General features: G+C 51.0%; 1 protein-coding gene across 3 annotated transcripts in view; it reads right to left on the bottom strand.

Moving 5' to 3' along the window:
• The window catches only part of LOC140396095 (protein-methionine sulfoxide oxidase mical3a-like), a 1213674-nt gene that overhangs the window by 118522 nt on the left and 1073526 nt on the right, over positions 1-21626 (bottom strand). For all 3 annotated transcript variants that reach the window (XM_072484207.1, XM_072484206.1, XM_072484208.1), the window contains 2 exons: positions 9306-9368; positions 1991-2068 (listed from right to left, as the gene is read on the bottom strand). In XM_072484207.1, the coding sequence (XP_072340308.1) occupies positions 1991-2068; positions 9306-9368 (141 nt within the window). The remainder of the gene's footprint in view (positions 1-1990; positions 2069-9305; positions 9369-21626) is intronic.

The raw sequence follows: 21626 nt of genomic DNA on the forward strand, positions 1-21626 counted from the left end.
GTTGCAGAGTGAGGGGCCAAGTCCTCGGTTTTGGAGCTTTGATATGAGCTTGGCTGGGATTATGGTGTTGAAGGCGGAGCTGTAGTCAATAAATAGGAGCACTTGTTGTTGAGATGTTCTGGGGATGAGTGTAGGGCCAGGGAGATGGCGTCTGCTGTAGACCGGTTGCGGCGGTATGCGAATTGCAGTGGATCTAGGCATTCTGGGAGTATGGAGGTGATGCGCCTCATGATCAACCTCTCGAAACACTTCATTACGATTGATGTCAAGGCCACCGGACGAAAGTCATTGAGGCACGTTGCCTGGTTCTTCTTTGGCACCGGTCTGATGGTGGTCTTCTTGAAGCAGGTGGGACCTTGGATTGGAGTAGGGACCGGTTGAAGATGTCCGCGAACACGTCTGCCAGCTGGTCCGCGTAGGATCTGAGGCACGACAAGGAATCCCGTCTGGACCCATTTCCTTCCGAGGGTCTTTCAGGAAGGCCGATCTGACTTCGGAAACTGTGATGGTAGGTATGGGTGTGTCCGAGGCTGCTGGGGCAGTTGCCAGTTGTTTGATGGTTTCCTGCTTTAACCGAGCACAGAATGCATTGAGTTCATCGAGGAAGGGATTCTGCTCGGCTTCGCTTTTTAGCCCGTTATGTTGTTTAAGTCTTGCCACAAACGACTAGTCCATGATGCGACTCTAGCTTGGTCTGATATTGTCTCTTGGCATCCCTGATGACTTTGCAGAGGTAGTACCTGGATTTCTTGTATAGTCGCCTGACTTTAACGCCTCAGACCTGTCCTTCAGTAGGGAGTCAATCTCTCGATTAATCCATGGTTTCCGGTTGGGGAACGTACGTACCACCTATGACACGCAGTCTTCTTCACATTTGCTGATAAAGTCGTTTATGTTGGTCGCTGAGTTCTTAAATATGGACCAGTCACTGTCTCTAAACAGTCACGTCGGAGCTCTTCGTTGCCTCGGACCAGCATTGCACGACCTTCTTCACCGGATTCTCCCGCTAAGTTCCTGCTTGTATGCCGGGAGAAGGAGCACTGTCTTATGATCTGATTTTTCAAAGTGCGGTCGGTAGGTGCCCGTGACTTTTGTGTAGCAGTGGTCGAGTGTGTTGGTGCCCCTGGTGGGACAAGAGATGTGTCGGTTAAATTTTGGCAGTTCACTCTTGAGGTTGGTCTTGTTGACGTCCTCGGCCACGATGTTTCACTTATTTAAAGCGGTGTACAATTCATCAAGCGCCTTCTTCACTTCCGCCTGTGGTGGGATGTAGACCGGCGAGGTGATGGCTGAAGTGAACTCCTGTGGAAGGTAATACTGGCGGCACTTCACAGTCAGGTATTCCAGGTCCCGGGAGCAGTAGTTCGCAAGGATCGCCACACCCAAGCACCAGGCGTTGATTAGGAGGCAAACCCATCCACCCTTTGCTTTCACGATGACACCGTGCAGTCCATCCGGTGTATAATAATAATCTTTAGTGTCACAAGTAGGTTTACATTAACACTGCAAAGAAGTTATTGTGAAAAGACCTTAGTCGCCACATTCCGGCGCCTGTTCGGATACACAGAGGGAGAATTCAGAATGTCCAATTCACCTAGCAAAACGTCTTTCGGGACTTGTAGGAGGAAACCGGAGCACCCGGAGGAGATCCACACAGACACTGAGAACGTGCAGACTCCACACAGTCACCCAAGGCTGGAATTGAACCCAGGTCCTTGGCGATGTGAGGCAGTAGTGCTAACCACTTGGCCACCGTGCCGACCCTTCTTTTTCTTTACACGTGCCTTTTGTGGACGTCAGCTGCCCACTTCTCCTTCTGTACCCCCAGTGAATATTCTGCACAGAGTACTCCAGATGTGGAGTCACTAACTCATTGAGCTGTAGTGATGGGTTGGTATTCCTCAGTGTTTCTTTGGGTAGCCCCCCCCCAAAGTTCCCAAAAGGGTAAAGAATGCATGCACCCACATCTGGAACTGAGAGATCAGCATACCGTCCTCAAAAACTGCTCCATCCTCCTCCTCCTCCTCCTCCTCCTCCTCTGGGCTTAACTCCACCTCCGCATGTTTTTCTGTGGATGCAAGACAGACAGGGAAAGAATTTAAGAATCACTTCAGCCAGTTCAAGATATGGGGGCACATCTGTACCTAGGGCTAGCGTTCAAACACATTCCACAAACTAGCACAACTTCCTCATCCGACACATTCATCAACCAACAACACAAATTTAGATAGTGGAAAGTCCCAAAGTGGTGAGGAAGATTGTTATCGAGAAGAATTCTGACACCAAGCGATATTAGGTCAGCTGATCAAAAGTTTTGCGACAGAAATAGGTTTGAAGGTGAGAGTGAAAGCGGAAAGAAGTGGAAAGTTTCAAATCTGGTTTCAGAGTGGTGACCCAAGACGACAGGGATTTCAGAGCAAAGACGATTAAAACCAGGAATGTGCCAGACATCAGGATGAGGGAAGGGAAAGGTTCCAAAGAGATAGTTTCACAAATAGCGAAGCTGTGGAGGAATTCGAAAACAAGGATGCAGGTTTTAATCTGAAATATCTGAATTGAAATCATTTCCCAATTTACACAATCAGAGGATCATATGCTTAATTAATCAGGAACAACTATTCTCATCCCACTCACTCTTTAATATCCCACCGGGCTAACCCCACTCCGCTCCCTCTTAATATCCCACCGGCCGAACCACACTCCCCCCCCCCTTAATATCCCACCGGCCGAACCCCACTCCCCCCCCCCTTAATATCCCACCAGCCTAACCCCACTCCCCCCCCTTAATATCCCACCGGCCTAACCCCACTCCCCCCCCCTTAATATCCCACCAGCCTAACCCCACTCCCCTCCCCCTTAATATCCCACTGGCCTTACCCCACTCCCCCCCATTAATATCCCACCGGTCTAACCCCACTCCCCTCCCCCTTAATATCCCACCGGCCTAACCCCACTCCCCTCCCCCTTAATATCCCACCGGCCTAACCCCACACCCCTCCTCCTTTAATATCCCACCGGCCTAACCCCACTCCCCTCCCGCTCAATATCCCACCGGTCTAACCCCACTCCCTTCCTCCTTTAATATCCCACCAGTCTAATCCCACTCCCCGCCCTCCCCCTTAATATCCCACCGGCCTAACCCCACTCCCCTCCTCCTTTAATATCCAACCGGCCTAACCCCACTCCCCTCCCCCTTAAAATCCCACCGGCCTAACCCCACTCCCCTCCCCCTTAATATCCCAACGATCTAATCCCATTCCCCTCCCCCTTAATATCCCACCGGCCTAACCCCACTCTCCCCCCTCCTTTAATATCCCACCGGTCTAATCCCACTCCCCGCCCTCTCCCTTAATATCCCACCGGCCTAAACCCACTCCCCTCCTCCTTTAATATCCCACCGGCCTAACCCCACTCCCCTCCCCCTTAATATCCCAACGGCCTAACCCCACTCCCCTCCCCCTTAATATCCCACCGGTCTAACCCCACACCCCTCCTCCTTTAATATCCCACCGGCCTAACCCCACTCCCCTCCTACTTAATATCCCAACGGCCTAACCCCACTCCCCTCCCCCTTAATATCCCACTGGTCTAATCCCACTCCCCCCCCTTAATATCCCAACGGCCTAACCCCACTCCCCTCCCCCTTAATATCCCACCGGTCTAACCCCACTCCCCTCCCCCTTAATATCCCACTGGTCTAATCCCACTCCCCCCACCTTAATATCCCACCGGCCTAACCCCACTTCCCTCCCCCTTAACATGCCATCGGCATCTGGGGTTAGACCAGTGGGGTTAGACCAGTGGGATATTAAAGGAGGGGGGAAGTGGGATTAGATCAGTGGGATATTGAAGGAGGGGGGGTGGGGAGAGTGGGATTAGACCGGTGGGATATTAAACGAGGGGGGGAGTGGGATTCGACCAGTAGGATATTAAAGGAGGGGGGGGGATTAGACCGGTGGGATATTAAAAAGTGATGGGGGAGTGGGATTAGACCAATGGGATATTAAAGGAGGGGGGTGAGTGGGATTAGACCGGTGGGATATTAAATGAGGGTGGGTGGGGAGAGTGGGATTAGACCAATGCGATATTAAAGGAGGGGGGGAGTGGGATTAGACCGGTGGGATATTAAAGGAGGGGGGGGAGTGGGATTAGACCGGTGGGATATTAAAGGAGGGGGGGAGTGGGATTAGACCAGTGGGATATTAAAGGAGGGGGGGTAGTGGGATTTGACCGGTGGCATATTAAAGGAGGGGGGGACGACTGGGATTAGACCAGTGAGATATTAACGGAGGGGGGGAGTGGGATTAGACCGGTGGGATATTATTGAGTGAGGGGGCAGTGGGATTAGACCGGTGGGATAATAAAGAGTGAGGGGGGAGTGGGATTAGACCGGTGGGATAATAAAGAGTGAGGGGGGAGTGGGATTAATATCTCACTGGTCTAATCCCACTCCCCCCCTCCTTTAATATCCCACTGGCCTAATCCCACTCCCCCCTCCTTTAATATCCCACCTGTCTAATCCCACTCCCCCCCCATTATTTAATATCCCACTGGTCTAATCCCACTCCCCCTCCTTTAATAACCCACTGGCCTAATCCCACTCCCCCCCACCACCCCCTCCTTTAATATCCCAGTGGCCTAATCCCACTCCCCCCTCCTTTAATATCCCACTGGTCTAATCCCACTCCCCCCCCTACTTTAATAACCCACTGGCCTAATCCCACTCCCCCCCCCAACCCTCCCTCCTTTAATATCCCACTGGCCTAATCCCATCCCCCCTCCTTTAATACCCACTGGTCTAATCACACACCCCCTCCTTTAATATTCCACCGGTCTAATCCCACTCCCCCTTCATTCTTTAATATCCCACCGGTCTAATCCCACTCCCCCTCACTCATTAATATCCCACCGGTCTAATCCCACTCCCCCTCACTCATTAATATCCCACCGGTCTAATCCCACTCCCCCCTCACTCTTTAATATCCCACTGGTGTAATCCCACTCCCCCCTCACTCTTTAATATCCCACCGGTCTAATCCAACTCCCCCCCTCACTCTTTAATATCCCACCGGACTAATCCCACTCCCCCTCACTCTTTAATATCCCACCGGTCGAATCCAACTACCCCCCTCACTCTTTAATATCCCACTGGTCTAATCCCACTCCCCCTCACTCTTTAATATCCCACCGGTCGAATCCAACTCCCCCCCTCAGTCTTTAATATCCCACTGGTCTAATCCCACTCCCCCCTCACTCTTTAATATCCCACTGGTCTAATCCCACTCCCCCTCACTCTTTAATATCCCACCGGTCGAATCCAACTCCCCACCTCACTCTTTAATATCCCACTGGTCTAATCCCACTCCCCCCATACTCATTAATATCCCACCGGTCTAATCGCACTCCCCCCTCACTCATTAATATCCCACCGGTCTAATCCCACTCACCCCTCCTTTAATATCCCACTGGTCTAATCTCACTCCCCCCTCACTCTTTAATATCCCACCGGCCTAATCCCACTCCCCCCTCACTCTTTATTATCCCACCGGTCTAATCCCACTGCCCCCTCACTCATTAATATCCCACCGGTCTAATCGCACTCCGCCCTCACTCATTAATATCCCACCGGTCTAATCGCACTCCCCCTCACTCATTAATATCCCACCGGTCTAATCGCACTCCCCCCTCACTCTTTAATATCCCACCGGCCTAATCCCACTCCCCCCTCACTCTTTAATATCCCACCGGTCTAATCCCACTCCCCCTCACTCATTAATATCCCACTGGTCTAATCCCACTCCCCCCTCACTCTTTAATATCCCACCGGTCTAATCCCACTGCCCCCTCACTCATTAATATCCCACCGGTCTAATCGCACTCCCCCCTCACTCATTAATATCCCACCAGTCTAATCTCACTCCCCCCTCACTCATTAATATCCCACCGGTCTAATCCCACTCACACCTCCTTTAATATCCCACCGGTCTATTCCCACTCCCCCCTCCTTTAATATCCCACCGGTCTAATCCCACTCACCCCTCCTTTAATATCCCACTGGTCTAATCCCACTCCCCCCTCACTCATTAATATCCCACCGGTCTAATCCCACTCACCCCTCCTTTAATATACCACCGGTCTATTCCCACTCCCCCCTCCTTTAATATCCCACTGGTCTAATCCCACTCCCCCCTCCTTTAATATCCCACTGGTCTAATCCCACCCCCCCTCCTTTAATATCCCACTGGTCTAATCCAACTCCCCCCCTCCTTTAATATCCCACCGGTCTAATCCCACTCCCCCCTCCTTTAATATCCCACCGGTCTAATCCCACTCCCAGCTCCTTTAATATCCCACTGGTCTAATCCCACCCCCCCTCCTTTAATATCCCACTGGTCTAATCCAACTCCCCCCCTCCTTTAATATCCCACCGGTCTAATCCCACTCCCCCCCTCCATTAATATCCCACCGGTCTAATCCCACTCCCACCTCCTTTAATATCCCACTGGTCTAATCCCACCCCCCCTCCTTTAATATCCCACTGGTCTAATCCAACTCCCCCCCTCCTTTAATATCCTACCGGTCTAATCCCACTCCCCCCCTCCTTTAATATCCCACCGGTCTAATCCCACTCCCACCTCCTTTAATATCCCACTGGTCTAATCCCACTCCCCCCCCCACTTTAATGTCCCACCGGTCTAATCCCACTCCCCTCCTTCAATATCCCACCCAGTATAATCTCACTCTCCCCTCACTCCCCACACTGTTTAATATCCCACCCAGTATAATCTCACTCTCCCCCTCACTCCCCGCACACTTCAATATCCCATCCAGTCTAATTCCACTCTCCCCCTTACTCCCCGCACTGTTTAATATCCCACCAAGTCTAATTCCACTCTCCCCCCCACTCTTTAATATCATATAGTCTGATCCCACTCTCTCCCCCAATCTCCACACCCTTCAACATCCCATCCAGTCAATCCCACTGTCCCCCCACTCCCCGCACCCTTTAATATCCCACCGGCCTAACCCCACTCCCCCTTCACTCCCCGCACCCTTTAATATCCCACCCGGCCTAACCCCACTCCCCCATCACTCCCCGCTCCCTTTAATATCCCACCCAGCCTAACCCCACTCCCCCTCACTTCCCGCACCCTTTAATTAATATCCCACCTTGCCTAATCCCGCTACCCCCTTCACTCCCTGCACCCTTTGATATCCCACCCAGTCTAATCCTGCGACCCCCCTCACTCCCTGCACCCTTTAATATCCCACCCGGTCTAATTCCACTCTCCTCCCCACTCCCCACAACCTTTAATATCCCACCGGTCTAATGCTAATATCCCCCCCCCATTCTCCGCACCCTTTGATATCCGACCCGGCCTAACCCCACTCCCCCTTCACTCCCCGCACCCTTTAATATCCCACCCGGCCTAACCCCACTCCCCCATCACTCCCCGCTCTCTTTAATATCCCACCCGGCCTAATCCCATTCCCCCTCATTCCCCGCATTATTTATTATTCCAGCCAGTCCAGCACTATTAAATTTTATTCTCATTGTGCTTTTATCACCCAGTAGAACAAATATCGCGGGTAACAGATCTCTCCCCGTCTCCCCCACTCTTTATATCAAATATCGCAGGTAACTGATCTCTCCCTGTCTCCCCCCACTCTTTATATCAAATATCGCAGGTAACTGATCTGTCCTCGTCTCCCCACTCTTTATATCAAATATCGCAGGTAACTGATCTCTCCCTGTTTCCCCCACTCTTTATATCAAATATCGCAGGTAACTGATCTCTCCCCGTCTCCCCCACTCTTTATATCAAATATCGCAGGTAACTGATCTTTCCCCGTCTCCCCCACTCTTTATATCAAATATCGCAGGTAACTGATCTCTCCCCGTCTCCCCCACTCTTTATATCAAATATCGCAGGTAACTGATTTCTCCGTCTCCCCCACTCTTTATATCAAATATCGCAGGTAACTGATCTCTCCCTGTCTCCCCTCACTCTTTATATCAAATATCGCAGGTAACTGATCTCTCCCCGTCTCCCCCACTCTTTATATCAAATATCGCAGGTAACTGATCTCTCCCCGTCTCCCCCACTCTTTATATCAAATATCGCAGGTAACTGATCTCTCCCTGTCTCCCCCACTCTTTATATCAAATATCGCAGGTAACTGATCTCTCCCCGTCTCCCCCACTCTTTATATCAAATATCGCAGGTAACTGATCTCTCCCTGTCTCTTCCACTCTTTATATCAAATATCGCAGGTAACTGATCTCTCCCCGTCTCCCCCACTCTTTATATCAAATATCGCAGGTAACTGATCTCTCCCCGTCTCCCCCACTCTTTATATCAAATATCGCAGGTAACTGATCTCTCCCTGTCTCCCCCACTCTTTATATCAAATATCGCAGGTAACTGATCTCTCCCTGTCTCCCCCACTCTTTATATCAAATATCGCGGGTAACTGATCTCTCCCTGTCTCCCCCACTCTTTATATCAAATATCGCAGGTAACTGATCTCTCCCTGTCTCCCCCACTCTTTATATCAAATATCGCAGGTAACTGATCTCTCCCTGTCTCCCCCACTCTTTCGTCACCCATCCCTTTCCCTCTCCCCACTTCTCTCATTGCCCCTCTCACTCCCCGTCACTCTCCCTGCCTCCCTCGCTCTTCCCCCCCCCCCTCCTTCGCATTCCCCATCTCTCTCACTCTGTTTGTCTCTCTCTCTCCTCATCCCTCACACATACTCTCCCCGTCTCTCCGTCTCATTAATTCACCCTGCCTCTCTTTGTCTCCCTCACTCTCTTTGACTCTCTTTCTCTCGCTCTCCCGTCCCTTGCTGACACACTGTCCCGCATCTCTCCTTTTCCTCTCTGTCTGGGCTTGTGTCTCGGTTTGACATTCACGTCTCTCACTCCAGTTGCTGAAAGGGCAGTGAGTTGCTCTTGATATTTTCTGGTGCTAAGGTCAGTTAAGCAAAACCTGGTCACACATTTACTGAGCTGAAAGTTAAAGTGAAGATCTGGAGAGTGAGCAACACAAGCAAAGCAGCACTTTCCATCGGGACAATGAGTTAGAGGTCTCGCTGTCCTGCACCTCGCTCTCTCACACCACATCCAAACTCTCTTTTTCTGAGTCCGAGTCTGAGAGACCCCTCCCTCACTCTCTTTCCCTCATCTCCCACACCCAGCAGCCCCACACGGACATTCTTGCTTTAGAGAGGTTGCGACAGAAGCACAGAAGCAGAAGAGAAGCGGCTTCAGGCCCACGCTTTCTTCAGAGAAACAAGGCTACCTCTGGACAAGGAATCCAACCACGCTCGAACCGCTTCATTCCGAAATGGGGGAGCATCAGAGGCTACATTGAGAAAAGAAATAAAAACTAATGAATGGATGGAAGGAATGGCAGATGGTCCATGTGACTTGAAGGAGGGAGAAGTGATCTCTGACCCTTTGGGTGGTTCCCCGATTAACCCAAATCCTACAGGAATACTTGGCTCACGTGGCCTTCACCAACAACAGGAAATGAGCACCCAATGCCCACACATCTTGGAACCAATATTAACTGGGCACTGAAAGCACCACAATGGAACCCCGACTAGAAGAGAACTCAACCTCTGAACTCTCCCACTGCCATCCCAGGCTTGACAACCCCTGAGATAAGCTGATAGCTTCCTCCCGTGTCTCTCCTGGACATTGACACTCTCAGTGGCGCCACCTCATCGGCTCCATGTCGGAATGACCCTCGTATTCCTGCATGGACCTTCCCACCAAGTCCATTAGCGAGCGGAATCTCCTTCCCGTTCCTGCCAGTGCTGACACCCCGGACTCTGCCAGTGGGGCAGCTCTCGCTGCACCACTCCACGTCCCCCCACCAGAATGCCCATTCACTTGTCAACAAGCCTCTTGTGTAATCCTTGGCTCATTGTGGATGATCACATCAGCATCATGGCGGGGCAGCACGGTGGCACAGCGGTTAGCATTGCTGCCTCACGGCACTGAGGTCCCAGGTTCGACCCCGGCTCTGGGTCACTGTCCGTGGGTAGTTTGCACATTCTCCCTGTGCTTGCGTGGGTTTCGCCCCCACAACCCAAAGGTGTGCAGGCTAGGTGGATTAGCCATGCTAAATTGCCCCTTAATTGGAAAAAAAAGAATTGGCTACTCTAAATTTTTATAAAAGCATCAGCATCATGGCCTTGATGAGGGGTACTGAAACCTTTCCCCAGCTGAAGCCTCCTGTGTTGGAAATAACCTCCACCACCTGCCTTGCCCAGACCTGTTGCAATGGAAACGTGGCACTTATCACCAGTTCATACCTTGGTTTGCCCTCTTACCCCTGGCATTTCTCTTTTTGAGCATCCCAATTTGTTCCACCCTACTCACCTCTCATTACAAACAGCTAATTGTATATTTAACTGTATGTAGATCATGGACACTCACAGCAAAGTCACCTGAGCTCACTATAAATGGACATAAACTGAAACTGGGTGTTGGGTTAGGAGGTGTAAGCTTTTAATGTGGAACTCTGCAAATAAATATAAAAGTTTGTAAAGGTCGTTTCCAGTTCTATCCTTCACCACCTGGCTTTCTGGATTCTAACGTGGTAGCAGTGACCCAAAGTTAACGTTGGAAGCAGAGATTTTCTCAGAGTTTGAATCATGTGACGTGGAAGGAAGGAGCGGGTATCTGGACATGCGTTACAACTCTACCTTTCTACCAGAAATAAAATCAGAAGCAAAGCATTTTGTGTCGTTGAATGCCCATCAGGCAGATAGGGTTAGAAAACAGAACCTTCTATTGGAGTTTCTGGGTAAAATTCACAAGAAAGATAACTTGTTAAATGCCCTTAAGGCAAGGTCAGAATGTGACTGGTTTCAGAAAACAGACGGTCATTTCATGGACATATGGACATGATATAAAAATTGACTTTAACAGTTTGAATAAATATTGGCAATTTCAATTTGGGGATCCTTGGATCGGTGCTAGTGTTTCAATTACTGGATTGTGAAAAGTTGCTTCATATGGCCAGGCTCCTGGCTCAAGTCCCCAAGAGGGAGGCCATTAGATCAGGTGAGTGCAGTCTTCAGAATATTCCCGGGGAAACTGCTTTCTTGGAACAAACGAGCCATTGGCCGGTGCCGGGACATGGAATGCCGCTGCCGGCGGGAGTGTGCCGCACCAGAATTCAGGTGCTGTGGAACGGAGAACCCCACCATGGTCTGGAATACTGAAGCTGAAAATGTGTTTACCATTGACCTCTGTGATAGGAAACTGCATTGATTGACCAGACTGCCAGCTGGCATCCTGCCCGATGTAGGCAATTCCTGCAAAAGAATCCACTCCCGTGGGTCGCAGGCTACAGTCCTTATCAATTAATTTGAGGGAGAAATCCTAAATCACCTAAGTACTGCGTGATAGTCCTCCTGCTCTGGAAGGTACGACAATGAGTCCCATTGTTTCTGTACATTCGAATGAATTGTATACCAGGAGAAAGGTTTTCACCAAGGCTGAGATCTTGGGGTGGCTTGGTGGCACAGTGGTTAGCACTGCTGCCTCACAGCTCCAGGGATCCGGGTTCAATTCCGGCCTCGGGTTACTGTCTGTGTGGAGTTTGCACTTTTCCCCCGTGTGTGCGTGGGTTTCCTCCCACAGTCCAAAGATGTGCAGGTTAGGTGGATTGGCCAGGATAAATTGTCCCTTCGTGTCCAAAAGGTTAGATGGGGTAAAAGGATTACTGGGATAGAGTGGAGATGTGGGCTTAAATAGTATACAAGGGCCTCCTTCTGCACTGCAGCGATTCTATCTGTGAAAGGTTCACTCTGAGGCATCAGGTCGTGAATATGAGATAGAACTGAAGTCAGGAGATTTGGTAAAAGAGAGGTCAAAGGAATTGGAAAGATTCAAGAAAGGTCATCAGGGCTAATCATTCGATTTCTGGTGACGGGGATAAGCTGAGCTGTCTCACATCAGATGGCTCTCCTCCGAAAGACAGGATAATAGGCACGTTGAGCCGAATTTAGATCACAATACTGGACGAAATCATCCCCTCAGCTCAACAAGTACAGCAAGAACGGCAGGAAGCAGCAGTTCGAGAGGCAGCAGAGACCCCAGAATCTGCAGCAAGGGGCAGGAATGGCGAGCAAGCGGGTTAGCAGACCCACGAGGCAAGGGTCCCTGGCCCAGAGAGAGAGGGAGACCAGCGAAGCGAAAAATGAACACCACCCACCCCCCGCCCCGCCCAGCCGATGGATTGAAGACATTCCTCACCGGGGAACTGAGGGAGATGAGAGACGATATTCAGGCCGAGGTAAAGGCAGCAGTCAAGGTTGCAGTGGGGCAGGCACTGCCACCATGCAGATGGCCCTCGACAGGATGGGAAATATATTGGAGGCCCAGGACAGCACAATAACGGAGCTGGAAAAAACATCGACGGACCAGAGTGATCGACTCGGCGCCCTGGAGGTTGGTGGCACTCCAGGGCAGCCTGAAAGGGAAGATCGAGGACCAAGAAAATCGAGGTGACAAAATATCAGAATAGTGGGCCTGCCAGAGGGAATGGAGGGCAGGGATCTGACTGACTACACAACCTAGCTGGGCAACCTAGTGGGGAGAGACATGTCGGGTTCTGGACAGTCTTCTTCGAGGCAATGTCCAAGGAGGTGGGGGGTATGGGTGGAGCCGTGCAATCTTTGGGGTATCGGACCAGCCAGAACTATTTATGGGGAAGGAGGCCGATGCCCTTTCCTTTGCTTCCCGAATCGCATGCCGGAGAATCCTGCTCGGCTGGCCATCAGCAGCACCTCCCACAGCTGTGGAATGGCTGGCAGACCGAGTGTTGCAGGGCAGCTTCCACAGAACGTGGAGGCGATTCACCAACCTGTTCCAGGACCGGAAGACAACAGACAATAGAGCTGGGGGGGGGGGGGGGGGGGGGGAGGTGGCAGGGACGGGTGCCGGGGCCTCCGTTGGGGTGCAGTACAGAGGGCACATTGCCAAGATGAATGCTTGGGGGTGGGTATGTGGCGATGGGGAAGGAGGATGGGAGGACAGTATGGATGATGCCTTCATCCTGGCAACACTTTCCAGGTGCACCGGGTGAAGGGTTGGCTCTTAGGCGACAGGGGTTGTCCGCTGCAGTCATGGCTGATGACCCCGATCCAGAGGCCACACAGCAACCCGGAGTCCAGCCACAATGATGCCCATGCCACGACCAGGGCCGTGATCAGGTGCATGGGCGTCCTGAAGATGCAGATCAGGTGCCTGGACTGGTCTGGAGGGGCCCTCCAGTATAGAGCGAGGTGGCCTGCCGCACCCACCACAACACCGCGCAGCAGAGGCCGCCCTCTCTCCGGACCCAAGGTCACGTCCAGTGCCCTCCGCGACGGCAAGGGGCCGGAGCTCCGGCAGGCCCCCTCCAGTCTTCTCTCTCTCGCTGCTGTTGTGCGCCGCGGGTGCCAGCCTCCTTCACAGCCCGGGGAACAGGGTGCCCCACCTCTTCTCCAAGGCACCCAGCAGGTCTCGGGCTCCGCATCTGCAAAACGTGCTGGTGCTCTTGGGGCTGCCATCTTGTTGGCTGGAACGGTGTGTGGGGAGCGGAGTGCTGATATACAGCTGCAGCTTGTCAGCCTCTCGAGTGCCAATCCCGACACCAGTTATCATTGGAATTGCACTAGTTCTACATGGCAATGGTGCTAACCCACTAACGGATCCTGAATTTCTCCCGGACTGGCTTCCGTGGTTGTAGAACACACGGATTCAGACCCTGCGCCAGCACTTAGTCTCTGAAACGAAGAATCCCGCCCCTGGTCGCTCAGCATTTGATGGCAGAATCTTCACTTCCAATGTAATTTTGTTTTGTGATGAGAGTTATGAGGAACAGATCAGATTAAACACTGGATTTAACTCTCACATCCACATGCCAAATGGCCAGAGTGGATGCCCTGGTGACAGAGGGTAGTGAACGGAGGGATGGACAAGCATGGAAAGCTCCTGTCTATATTGTTTGAATATTCGGGATTATGGCCAAGAAGCAAGCAAGAGCAGAATGTGGTGAAAACATGGACCATAAGAAAGAACAATGGAATTCCTCATAGTGGCTCAGGAAGTGACTCTTACATCAGAAAACAATCACGGAATTTTTTCATAGAATTTACAGTGCAGAAGGAGGCCATTCGGCCCATCGAGTCTGCACTGGCTCTTGGAAAGAGCACCCGACCCAAGTCCACACCTCCACCCTATCCCCAGAACCCAGTAACCCCACCCAACACTAAGGGCACTTTTGAACACTAAGGGCAATTTATCATGGCCAATCCACCTAACCTGCACATCTTTTGACTGTGGGAGGAAACCGGAGCACCCGGAGGAAACCCACGCACACACGGGGAGGATGTGCAGACTCCGCACAGACAGTGACCCAAGCCGGAATCGAACCTGGGACCCTGGAGCTGTGAAGCAATTGTGCTATCCACAATGCTACCATGCTGCCCTTAATGGGGGAAGAGTCTGCGATAGTATAAGAGAGAGATCTTAGAATCCCTACAGTGCAGAAGGAGGCCATTCGGCCCATCAAGTCAGCACCAACCTTCTCTTGTCCCATCCCTGTAACCCCATTTAACCGACACATCTTTGGACACTAAGGGACAGTTTATCATGGCCAATCCACCTAACCTACACATCTTTGGACTGGTCTTTTGCAGGGTGGCAGCTGGTGACTAATAGTGTGCTTCAGGGGTCGGTGCTGGGACCACAGCTTTGCACAATAGACATGAATGATCTGTAAGAAGGAACTAAAGGCACTGTTGCTAAGTTTGCAGATGATACAAAGATCCGTAGAGGGACAGGTAGTATTGAGGAAGCGGGGGGCGGGCTGCAGAAGAACTTGGACAGATTGGGAGAGTGGGCAATGAAGTGGCAGATGGAATACAATGTGGAAAAGTGTTAGGTTTTGCAGTTTGAAAGAAACTGCACAAACTGCACAACTGCAGTTTGTGTCTTTCAAAAAGCATTTAGATGGTTACATGGGTAAGATGGGTATAGAGGGTTATGGGCCAAGTGCGGGCAACTGGGACTAGTTTAATGGTAAAAACTGGGCGGCATGGACTGGTTGGGCCGAAGGGCCTGTTTCCATGCTGTAAACTTCTATGATTCTATGATTCTATGAAATGGAGCCATAGACTATTTTCTAAATGAGGATATGCTGAGGAAATCAGAAGCACAAAGGGACTCTTCACGATTCTCTTAAGGTTAACGTGCAGGTACAGTCGGCAGTTAAGAAGGCAAATGCAATGTTAGCATTCATGTTGAGAGGGCTAGAATGCAAGATCAGGGATGTACTTCTGGGGCTGTATAAGGCTCTGGTTAGACCCCATTTGGAGTATTGTGAGCCGTTTTGGGCCCCGTATCTAAGGAAGGATGTGCTGGCCTTGGAAAGGGTCCAGGGGAGGGTCACAAGAATGATCCCTGGAATGAAGAACTTGTCGTATGAGGAACGGTTGAGGACTCTGAGTCTGTACTTGTTGGAGTTTAGAAGGATGAAGGGGGATCTTATTGAAACGTACAGGATACTGCGAGGCCTGGATAGAGCGGACCTGGAGAGGATGTTTCCACGAGTAGGAAAAACTAGAAGCAGAGGACACAATCACAGACCAAAGGAACAATCCTTTAAAACTGAGATGAGGAGGAATTTCTTCAGCCAGAGGGTGGTGAATCTGTGGAACTCTTTGCCGCAGAAGGCTGCGGAGGCCAAATCACTGAGTGTCTTTAGGAGAGAGATAGATAGGTTCTTGATTAATAACGGGGATCAGGGGTTATGGGGAGAAGGCAGGAGAATGGGGATGAGAAAATATCAGCCATGATTGAATGGCGGAGCAGACTCGATGGGCCGAATGGCCTAATTCTGCTCCTATGTCTTATGGTCTTATGTGGGAGGAAAGCGGAGCACCTGGAGGAAACCCATGCAGACATGGGGAGAAAGTGCAAACTCCACACAGACAGTCACCCGAAGCCGGAATTGAACCCGGGACCCTGGAGCTGTGAGGCAGCAGTGCTAACCACTGTGCCGCCCAACCTTACAGTAATAGTCCCAATAGACAGAAATGTGAAAACGTATCTTAAACAGATTCAACAATGAAGTCCTCATGAGCATGAAGGTTTGTTGACTGACAATAAACTCGGGGATAAACTTATAACAGAGGTTAAATTGGATAGTTAGAGAGAGTCTGGAGTTCATTCTGATGAACCAGATAAGACTTAACCAGCTTTGACATATAAAATCATCGATCATAAGGATCAGGGAAAGGCCCCTCGAGCCTTCTCCATCATTCAATAAGATCATGGCTGACCTGACTGTGGCCTTCACTTCACTTTCCTGCCTGCCCTCCATAATCTTGGAGTCTCTTCCGGATCCAAACTTTGTCTAACTCAACTTTGAACATATTCATTGATAACGCCTCCACTGTTCTCTATGGTGGAGAATTCCAAAGACGAATGTCCTCTTGAGTGGGGAGATTCCTCCTTGTTTCTTTAATAGCCTTATTTTTAAACTGGGGCCAGTTTCCTAAATAAACCAATAATATGTTAATTTGCACATTGTTGAGACCACTTTGTGTATTGGTCTCATTTAAGGAAGGATACAAATGAGTTGGAAGGTCAGAGAAGGTTTACTAAACTAATACCAGGAATGGGTGGGTTGTTTTCTGAGGAAAGATTGGAGAGGTTAGGTTTGCATCCACTAGAGTTAGAAGAGTAAGAGGTGACTTGGTTGAAATCTTTAAGATCCTGAGGGGTATTGACAGGGTGGATGTGAGGGGAATGTTTCCTCTTGTGGGAGAATCTAGAACGAGGATCAGTGTTTAAAAATAATGGGTTGTCCATGTACAACGGATATGAGGAGAAAGTTCTTCTCTCAGAGGATCACGGGTCTTTCGAACTCTCTTCCTTAAAAGGCGGTGGAAGCAGAATTGTTGAAGATATTGAAAGCAGAGCGAGATAGATTCCTGATTAACAAGGGGGTGAAAGGTTATCGGAGGTGGGCAGGAATGTGGGTTTGCGGTTACAATCAGATCAGCCGTGATCTTATTGAATGGTGGAGCATTCAATTCAGGCCTTCTCCTGATTCTAATTCGATGCTCCGATTTGCAGACGCCGGAGTGGGAACAGTGGCATTTCACACCAGAAAAAATGGCGCAAAAGCTGTACTGACCCTCCGCCTAGTCTATCAGCCGCGCAGCATAAAGCCCTCGGCTATACCTGCAGATGCGGCCAGAGAATTGCCGGGGCCGGCGCATGCTCATGGCGGTGGCCGCGTGCGGACCGGGCCAGCCACATACTGTCCCCCAGTAACCACTCCCCCCCCCCCCCCCCCCCCCAGTGCCCCCAGCCCCCGCAGCGCTGGATTCAGTCCGCAGCCGCCATGCGGGGTCCATGAAAAAAAATAACATAAGTGACCCACGCCTTCGGAAACTCGGCCCATTGGGAGCGGGGCATCGGGGGAGGGCCTCAAGTGATGTCCTGAGGCCGTCCATTCAGCGTGCGACGTACTCATTGAGTATGCTGGTTTTGAGGGGGTGGAGCATCGCAAAAGTGGCACCACCCCCAGTTTCGGCGCAAATAGGGATTCTCCGGCTGATCGCGATTTCGGCATCGGCGAGCGGAGAATCCCGCCCCTATGTTTCTACTTGTGTTCAATTCCATGAACTTCAACTTTAACAGTTTTTTTAAGGAGAGATTTTATCAAATGCCTTCTGGAAGCGCATATAACTAACATCTAGGGACATTTCTCTGTCCAATCCTTCTAGGACCTGTTGAAAAGATTCAGCAAGGTTAGTGAGGTATGATAGACCAACCACATAAACTTGCTGGCTCTCTCTGATCACTGAATGGTGTTCAGTCACACGTTTATTAATGATAGACTCCAGCAAAGCTATTGGTCTATCGCTCTTTGCTTTCATTCTATCCACCTGTGCTCGCACTCAACTCCATTTCCTTTGATTCCCTTAGAACCCAATAATTATTAATGACTGAATGATCGCAGCCCCTGGAGGTAAAGAATTCCGAAGGTTTCTCCTCAGCTCAGTCCTAAATGGTTGACCTTAGATTGTGAGCAAGATCTTCAGGTAAGGGAAGCCGGCTGACAGTGTCTAGCCTGTAGAACCCTTTCAGAATCTGGGGCGAAATTCTCCGGTATCGGCGCGATGTCCGCCGACCGGCGCCCAAAACGGCGCAAATCAGTCAGGCATCGCGCCGCCCCAAAGGTGCGGAATCCTCCGCATCTTGGGGGACCGAGCCCCAACCTTAAGGGGCTAGGCCCACGCCGGACTAATTTCCACCCCGCCAGCTGGCGGAAAAGGCCTTTGGTGCCCCGCCAGCTGGCGCGGAAATGACATCTCCGGGCGGCGCATGCACGGGAGCGTTAGCGACTGCTCACGGCATCCCCGCACATGCGCTGTGGAGGGAGTCTCTTCCGACTCCGCCATGGTGGAGACCGTGGCGAAGGCGGAAGGAAAAGTGTGCCCCCACGGCACAGGCCCGCCCGCGGATCGGTGGGCCCCGATCGCGGGCCAGGCCACCGTGGGGGCACCCCCCGGGGCCAGAGCGCCCCGCGCCCCCCCCAGGACCCCGGAGCCCGCCCGCGCCACCTTGTCTCGCCGGTAAGGTAGGTAGTTTAATCTACGCCGGCGGGACAGGCATTTTAGCAGCGGGGGGGGGGGGGGGGGGCCCGCCAACTGGCGCGGCCCGATTCCCGCCCCCGCCGAATATCCGGTGCCGGAGAATTTGGCAACCGGCGGGGGCGGGATTCACGCCAGCCCCCGGCGATTCTCCGACCTGGTGGGGGGTCGGAGAATCTCGCCCCTTATCTTTATCAACAAGATCGTCTCTTCTTTGATATTCCAGTCTACTCAATCTCTCCTTGTAGAACAATCCTATCATCCCAGGAATTAATCTAACCTCTGCTCTACCCTCAGCAAGAAAGTACATCTTTCCTTAGGTATACACGATACTCCAGGCGTCGTCTCATTAAAATGTTAATATGTTTGCAACAAAGTTTCCTTATTCTTATACACATGGAGGCACAGTAGCACAGTAGTTAGCACAGTTTCCTCCCACAAGTTATAGATCATAGAATTTACACTGCATAAGGAGGTCATTCGGCCCATCGAGTCTGCACCGGCCCTTGGAAAGAGCATCCACTTAAGCCCACACCTCCACCCTATCCCTGTAACCCCACCTAACCTTTCTTTTGGACACTAAGGGCAATTTAGCATGGCCAATCCACTTAACTTGCACATCTTTGGACTGTGGGAGGAAACCGGAGCACCCGGAGTAAACCCACGCACACACGGGGAGAACATGTAGACTCCGCACAGCCAGTGACCCAAGCCGGGAATCAAACCTGGGACCCTGGAGCTGTGAAGCAACCATGCTAACCACTACGCCAACATGCTCCCCTAACAAGTCGCAAAACACGTGTTTGTTAGTGAATTGAGCATTCTGAATTCTCCTTCTGTGTACCCGAACAGGCGCCGGAATGTGGCGACTAGGGTATTTTCACAGTAACTTCGTAGTGTTAATGTAATAATAATCTTTATTGTCACAAGTAGGCTTACATTAACACTGCAATGAAGTTACTATGAAAACCCCCTAGTCGCCACATTTCGGCGCCTGTTCGGGTACACTGAGGGAGAATTCAGAATGCCCAATTCATTAATAAGCACGTCTTTCCGGACTTGTGGGAGGAAACCGGAGCACCCGGAGGAAACCCACGCAGACACAGGGAGAACGTGCAGACTCCACACAGACAGTAACCCAAGCCGGTTCGAACCTTGGACCCCGGCGCTGTGAAACAACAGTGCTAACCACTGTGCTACTGTACCTACTTGTGACAATAATCAAGATTGTTACTCCACCCCGTGCAATAAAGGCCAACATATCATTTGCTTTCCTATTACCAGCTGTACTTGAATCTCAATGTTCCGTACATTTCGTACAATGGCACCAAAATCTCTCGAGGTTGCCAACATTTAATGGTTTCTCACCATTTTAAAACAATTAATTTTTCTATTCTTCCCACCAATAACCTTGCATTCCCCCACATTATACTCCAGCTGCCCAACCTTCATTTTATCTACATAGACATAGAACATACAGTGCAGAAGGAGGCCATTCGGCCCATCGAGTCTGCACCGACCCACTTAAGCCCTCACTTCCATCCTATCCCCATAACCCAATAACCCCGCCTAACCTTTTTTGGCACGAAGGGCAATTTATCATGGCCAATCCACCTAACCTGCACATCTTTGGACTGTGGGAGGAAACTGGAGTACCCGGAGGAAACCCACGCAGACACGGGGAGAACGTGCAGACTCCGAACAGGCAGTGACCCAGCGGGGAATCGAACCTTGGACCCTGGCGCTGTGAAGCCACAGTGCTAGCCACTGTGCTACCGTGCTGCCCCTATCCCTACCACTTTGCAGACTGCATTCTCCTCACACGTCTGATTTTGAAGAATAAAGGGATTAAGGGTTATGGTGTTCGGGCCGGAAAGTGGAGCTGAGTCCACAAAAGATCAGCCATGATCTCATTGAATGGAAGAGCAGGCTCGAGGGGCCAGATGGCCTACTCCTGCTCCTAGTTCTTATGTTCTTACAGTCCCACCTAACTTTGTACTGAAGGTGGCCCTTTCGGCAAAGTTATAATATTGTGATGGCACATGTGATGGGAAAATCCAGCATTTTCTTCTGAGTCTTGTCCCTATAAGATTGAAGTGGGGATTAGTTTGAAAGAGGGGTAATTTCTTCCCTGATTATGAACTTATTATGTTCCAAGAAAAACAGTTGAGAAGCAAAGGGTAAATAAATAGCTAATTGTTGTGGAGTTATGCTTCAGCCTGTGTTTTCTGTTCAGCGGACTGGGAATTTGAGCAAAGAGAAAACAAGCAAGGCTTTCTGTGGGTGGAATTTCTGCTTAACAGACTTTGGACATATCCTGGTGTTGAAGCAGGTCTCTGAGAAGAGAACAGAAATTGTGTTCCAGTGTATGTTTACAGTAGCAAAGGGCAGAATACTGAACACAAGGATTGTGGATTACACAATAGCCGGTGATGCTGCTGAAGTAGTGCCAGAGCCCAACAAACCGTTTAAAGTGGTTGGGGAAGTGAGTCTTTCGGTGCTTAGTGCCACTGAGTGAGAAAGGGGGCGACCATGTATATTGTACACTGTGTCTACAAGTACAGTTGCTGGTGAATGCGATTCAAGGGCTGAGATGATTGTATGAGAAGTGAGAGATTAGAGGCTGAGTTGGAAAGACTGTAAGATTGCATATTCATGCTGATTACCACTCTTAGCTCACAAACTTCTCCACAAATATGGGGTGGAATTCTCCGACCCCCACCAGGTCAGAAAATCAGCGCGGCGCCACGCGAATCACGCCACCCCGCCGGGACGCAATTCTCCGTCAATGCGGAGAACAGGCGCTGTCGGCGCGGCGCCGGTCGCGGTATGCGGTGACTCTCCGGCCCGAATGGGATGAGCAGCCGTCAACAAAAAGCCAAGTCCCGCCGGCACGTTCTAACATGCTCTGAGCCGGCGGGACGTCGACGTTGAGGGGTCCAGATGCTGCC

The sequence above is a fragment of the Scyliorhinus torazame genome, chromosome 19, assembly GCF_047496885.1.
Source record: "Scyliorhinus torazame isolate Kashiwa2021f chromosome 19, sScyTor2.1, whole genome shotgun sequence".
NCBI classification, from domain to species: domain Eukaryota; kingdom Metazoa; phylum Chordata; class Chondrichthyes; order Carcharhiniformes; family Scyliorhinidae; genus Scyliorhinus; species Scyliorhinus torazame.